Source organism: Alosa alosa, chromosome 9, assembly GCF_017589495.1.
Source record: "Alosa alosa isolate M-15738 ecotype Scorff River chromosome 9, AALO_Geno_1.1, whole genome shotgun sequence".
Classification (NCBI taxonomy): Eukaryota; Metazoa; Chordata; class Actinopteri; order Clupeiformes; family Clupeidae; genus Alosa; species Alosa alosa.
This window is the reverse complement of record NC_063197.1, coordinates 34,990,815-34,997,039: the sequence shown is the minus strand read 5'-3', so window position 1 is coordinate 34,997,039 and position 6,225 is coordinate 34,990,815. Positions and strand designations below refer to the sequence as shown.

At 48.5% G+C, this 6,225-nt stretch overlaps 1 protein-coding gene across 1 annotated transcript in view; it reads left to right on the top strand.

Annotated features, from left to right (window-relative positions):
• The window catches only part of grin3bb (glutamate receptor, ionotropic, N-methyl-D-aspartate 3Bb), a 166,829-nt gene extending 160,926 nt beyond the window's left edge, over positions 1–5,903 (top strand). The window contains 3 exon segments of the mRNA XM_048251455.1: positions 1,311–1,378; positions 4,738–5,011; positions 5,145–5,903. Coding sequence (XP_048107412.1) covers positions 1,311–1,378; positions 4,738–5,011; positions 5,145–5,417 — 615 coding nt within the window. The 3' untranslated portion in view covers positions 5,418–5,903.
• Positions 5,904–6,225: the final 322 nt, after the last annotated feature.

Here is a 6,225-nt window from a genome sequence, read left to right as displayed (position 1 = left end):
CTGCCCTCTGGGAAGAGGTACAGAAGCCTGCGCTCCCCACCCACCAGACTCACCAACAGCTTCATACACCAGGCTGTTAGGATGCTGAACTCTCTCCCCCCCTCTCCCCCTCCACCCTCAGCTACATAACACCCTGGACTTTTTGGACCCAAAATGGCTGCCTTGCACTACTCCACTTGCACTACTCCACTTGCACTACTCCACTTGCACTACTCCACTTGCACTACTCCACTTGCACTACTCCACTTGTACACTTGCAACTTGTTGTTGTTGTCCTGTTGTCCTGAACACTTCTGAACACACTTCTGCTGCTCTTACATAACTTGCACCACTATGCCACTTGCATACTTAGGTCAAACAGAACTACCTCAGCCATTTATGACTTTTGCACTATTATATTGACTGTCTACTGTGTGCACAGTTGCACAATTTCAACCCAAATTTTGCTGCTCTTATTTCTTCATTATATGTGCCTTCTTATTTACTTTTTATATTGTTTACTTGAATGTTATGTTTGTCTGTGGACCTAATTGGTTAAAATATGTCTTGTCTCCACCGTGGGATAGTGGGAAACGTAATCTCTTTGTATGTCTTGACATGTGAAGAAATTGACAATAAAGCAGACTTTGACTTTGACAACACAAGAACACATAAAACACACACACACACACACACAAGAACACATAAAACACACACAAGAACACATAAAACACATACACACATAGGTCTGTCCTTGGGTTTGGTACTGTGGAGGCTTGGTTAGAAAGCCCAAGATTTCCACATAGCATTGTACTTTACGCCACTAAAGTGTATATTTGGGTGTATATTGGGCAGTCTGTCTAGGAAATGGCACTATAATGCACTTATGGCTCACACGTTTTTGATTAATTCAGTGTTTGTAAATGTTTATTGGCTGTAAAATGAGTTTTATGGTATTGGTTTCCCACGTCTCCCTCACAGCCAAAAGCACAGTCAATAATCGTGTATTTCACCTTGACATTTACTGAGGGAAAGTGCACTTCACAATGCCAAAGCACCACCTGCTGGTAGCTAGTGGTAATGGCAAAGAATTTGCATCTGTTAAAACCAACAAAGACCTTAATGCAATGCTGTCACTGATGATGATGGTGATAATGATGGTGATGATGGTGGTGATGATGATGATGATGATGATGGTGATGGTGATGATGATGGTGGTGATGATGATGATGGTGGTGGTGATGATGGTGATGATGGTGATGGTGATGATGATGATGATGATGGTGATCATGTTGAAGCTGATTATCCTGCATTGTTTTTGTTTTTCACAGAAAATTCACCGAGCTTTGAACATGACTTATGAAGACGTGAAGAAGCAACGTGCCAACGCAGAGAAGAGGTAAGAGATCAGTTGCCACGGTGATTACAGTGGGTCCCAGTTAAGTTTGGACGGGTTGCTTCATGAATCACGCACCACATTTTCTCAGCAGAAATGGCACAAACTGCAGTTGACACAAACAACCACAAGGTGTCACTTGGGAGTTCTGCCACTACTATTTTTGATGCGACTTGACTTAACTGCTTCCATGACGCAGTGAGCCATTACCAAACATATATGATAATACAATAGCGTGAGTTTATATATCTTATACCCTATTTGTCACGGTTACTTATAGATGTGATAGTGTAACGATAAGCGCATGAGACTTTCAGCGGGGGCACGGGAACTTAAATTGATCACGGTAGTTTAAGCTTACACTTAAACAGACAAAACATTCTAATATGAAAATGTAGATGCAATTGTTGTAAAATGGTGCAGCTCCTTTAAGAAAGCCCCGTGCGCAGGGATGGAAAGAGAGAAAGCGAGAGGAGATGTGTGTTAGAACTTAGATGCGTGTGGAAAAAGTAGACGTGCTGTTGAGACTGCAGCGAGTCATATTCAAAATAATGCAAAAAATAAATCCGCAGATAAAACCAATTATCCTCATTCATTGCAACCGCAGCATGCCTGCTTGCCGACGGTCAAACGAAAAAGATAACAAAGCACCTTTTGCGTTTGAATGTAGCACGAATTTCTTTTAAAACAGCTGGACCATCTATAAAAAAGTGTTTTTTCTTTTCTTTTTGAGCACATCCGAATCCCAGGACATAACGCACTGGACCTTATAATAGGCTCGAGATATAATTCCAAAGGGGGCAGATAGGGGCCTACTGCACTTAAAAGTTAAAAAGATTGAACGAAGCTTCCCGAAATTTGAAATTGCGATCAGTGACTGGCATCGGGTGAACGAAGCTTTTTGAAGTTGAACAGGCTATTAAAAACTATTTGCGCACCTCAATGTCACAGGAGAGACTGGGCTCTCCCTTCTATTAATTGAAAAAGACGTTATGCTACCTGCAAACTGGCCTATGATTTCATTGCTGAGTTTGCGGCAAAGCAAGACAATGTTTTTTTCAGAGTCAGGATATGGCGAGTCAGTGTCATTTATTTGTCCAATGTTAGCCTACAGACCAGTTTCCATAGTGCACATTTTATCAACAGTTTGAATGTCGTGTATGTTTCAAATACCAACATACCGTTCTGCACAATGATTCATGCCCAATTAATTTCCCCTGTTAAAGGATAATTCCGGTGTGATTTTGACCTAAAGTGTGTTGAAACATGACTTTATTTATCTGTACAATCAAGACATCTTGCCACTGAATCCAAAACTATGTTTAACATTATGTACAAAGCTTATAGGCTACAGTGGACTAGCATGTTGCAGGGGCTGCTAAAAACACAGAGAAACGCACTTAAAACTCGGCCAGTCACAGCCCTTGCTGTCGAATGCTCCGTCCGGTTCGACCGTGGAACGCCACAGCGGACTATGCTGCCCCCAAGCGGCTGCAGTTGTCCTTAAATTTCACCCAGCTGCGTGAATCACCTAGCCTAGAAATCTAGACACACCCTAGCGGCGGCAAATTAATTTGCTCAGCCTGTACGTCTAGTATCAAACCATAGGGATTTCTATTGGCTGATGCCGTGGACGTCATCCAATCACAGCGCTCTATTTTGTTAGAGAGTCTAAGGCGGGCTTAACGACAGTCCTGCGACGGTGAACAACAAGGAAGGTGGCGAAGCGAAGAGCGGTTGTTTGAATCGGCGTTGGCGTCAACTTTGGAGGAGTTGGACTTGTGCTTTTCTTTGAAAGTAGAGCAACACAATGCACTTAAGTCATTCCTTTTGAAGAAGGATGTATTTGCCGTTTTGCCGACCGGATACGGATATGGTCGAAAGGCTGGCCTATTGCATGCCTAGACAGTTTGAAAGACAATTCTCTGCCCGCCCTTGGATTAAGCGAGGTGAATGGTTCGATTCCAGACTATACATTTCAATGATATAGGATGGCCCGCCAGGCTATGAATCACCTTGATGGTGAATGAAGTGTCAATTCTTAACTGGGACCCACTGTAGGTTATTTGGAACGCCATCCCAATGATACCGGTATAGTTCAACAAGAACAACATTACATAGTGCTTTTCTCCACACTCAAAGCGCTTCACAGTGAAGGGGGAACCTCACTAACCATCTCCAGCGCGTAGCACCCACCTGGGTGATGCACGGCAGCCATTATGCGCCAGAACGCTCACCACACACCAGCCTGAGGTGGAGAGTGAGGGAGTGAATGAGCCAATTACAGTAGGGATGACTAGGGGGCCAGGTTGATTGAGCCAGGATACCGGGGATCCCCCTACTTGCCATGGGATCTTTAATGAGCACAGTGAGTCAGGACCTCAGTTTACAGTGCAGTGTCCCCGTCACTGCGCTGAGGCATTGGGATCGATCCTTTTTTTGGCCAGAAGAAAGAGTGCCACCTATTGGCCACCCACCAACACCACTTCCAGCAGCAACCTAGTTTTCCAAGGAGGTCTCCCATCCAAGTGCTAACCAGGCCCACACCTGCTTAGCTTCAGTAATTCAGCAGACAGGATATCCGCTGGCCTGGCTGCTGGCTAAAGTTCAGTGGCCACAGTGTGATTTGCTAGTGGCCACAGAGTTATTTGGTAGTGGCCACAGTGTGATTTGGTAGTGGCCACAGAGTGATTTGGTAGTGGCCACAGAATGATTTGGTAGTGGCCAGTGTGATTTGGTAGTGGCCAGTAGTGGCCAGTGTGATTTGGTTATGTGGAAAGCCATCCTAATGATAGCAATGCCTGTACTGTAGTTCAGTGGCCATCCAGGCTGCAGAAGGGACACAGAGTGATAGCTGGTGGATGGAGAAGAACATGAGCAAAATTTTTGTGTTACTCATCTTCATCATCGTGTTAATTACTCATCTTCATCACCGTGTTAATTACTCATCTAACGTGTTAATTACTCATCTTCTTTATCGTGTTAATTACTCATCTTCATCATCTAACGTGTTAATTACTCATCTTCATCATCGTGTTAATTACTCATCTTCGTAAGAACATGAGCAGCTTAACTTCAGGATTCTGATGTGATGACATTCTATGTGCAACTGCAGCGAGACTCCCTAGTAAGTGCTGCCATTCTCTCTCCCTCTCTCCCTTCCCATCTCTCTCTCTCTTTCCACCTCTCTCTCTCCCCTTCCTCTCTCCCCATCCCTCTCTCCTCTCCCTCTTCCTCTCTCTCTCCCTTCCTCTCTTTTCCCCCTCTTCCAATGTCTCTCTCCTTCCTCTCCTCTCTCTCTCTCTCTCTCTCTCTCTCTCTCTCTCTCTCTCTCTCTCTCCAGCTCTCTCCTCTCTCTGCAGCTGTAACCTCCAGCCTCCCCCTGTGCCCCCCCCGGCCGGAGCGTTCGCCCGCTGGAACAACGAGAGCAGCCGTGCGGCCAAGCAGGCGGCCGAGGCACTGGCCGCCAAGGACAACAAGCGCGTCCACTTCAACCTGGAGACGCTCAACACGCGGCGGCTGCTGGCGCGCCTGGGGGGCCGGCCGGGCGGAGGGGGAGGGGGGGGCCAGCGCCAGCGCGTCGGCAGCAGCAGGGGGAGGGGGGCGCTCGGGGCCCAGAGTGGTGATGTCACACGTGTGTGAGAACGGGGGTCCGGCGGGTCCGGCGTCGTCCAGCAGCGGCGGTCATCACCATGGCGGTCTGTCCATCCCCCTCCCGCTACCGCGTTCCGTGGCCTCCTCCCTCTCCGCCTCCATGGGCAGTGCCCAGTCAGTGCCCTCGGTGTCCACGGCCATCACCACGGCAACGGCGTCCTCGTGCTCGGACGCTCCTCGAGACGGTGAGCTGGACGCGCTCACGCAGCACATCGACGGCATCCGAGAGCAGCTGAAGGCGGCTCTGGCCCGGCGGGCCGAGCTGCAGACCACGCTGGCCAAGGAGAGGGCCAGAACGGTCGCCATGGCGCCCACGGAGTCCCTCCCCCTCGCTGTGCCCCTCCCCTCTCGGGCACCGGCCCCCAAAGATGACCAGAGCCAGAGGTGATGCTTAGCCAGGCCTCTAGGGGGCAGCAGCACACTCTCCTCTCCAGCTGGTCATCTCTCCCGAGGGATTCCTCTCTGAGCCCGTGTCCGGTCTGTGCGCAGTGGACACACTGGACTGCAAACACAGGCTCTGGAAACACCCCCGAATACAGACACACCTGCTGACCGCTCTCTTGCTCCCTCCAGTGGCCTGTAGCAGATTGGACGGGTCATTGGAGAGTTTGGGAGGAACCGCTCAAGGTCTTCGCACATACACACACACACACAAACCAGCATGCCCATGAAGAGCTCAGAACAGAACTCATCAAAACACACACACACACACACACACGCTCTAAGATCCAGAGGTGTGTATTTTTTATTCTCTCTCGTGTTCACGTTCAGTTTGGAGAGGAAATGAATGTCAAGACTATGGTATGGCACAACAATCTGAACGCAGGCATAGAGAGAGAGAGAGAGAGGGATAGAGAACACAGGCATAGAGAGAGAGAGGGAGAGGGGAGAGAGAGGGATAGAAAGAGAGGGAGAGGGGGAGAGGAGGAATGGAGAGAGAGGGGGAGAGGGGGAGACAGGGAGAGAGAGGAAGAGAGGGAGATGGGGGGGGAGACAGGGAGAGAGAGGGGAGAGAGATAGAGGAAGAGACAGGGAGAGAGGGGGAGAGGATGAAAGAGAGAGGGGGGAGAGAGAGAGCAGTGACGAGGTGATGCTGGATACTTCACAGGTGTTTTCACGTATTCAGTTTGTTTCTTTGAGACTCGAGTTTATTGTTCTACAGTTTTGATGTATTTTTCAAGAGGAACGGCTCCGCA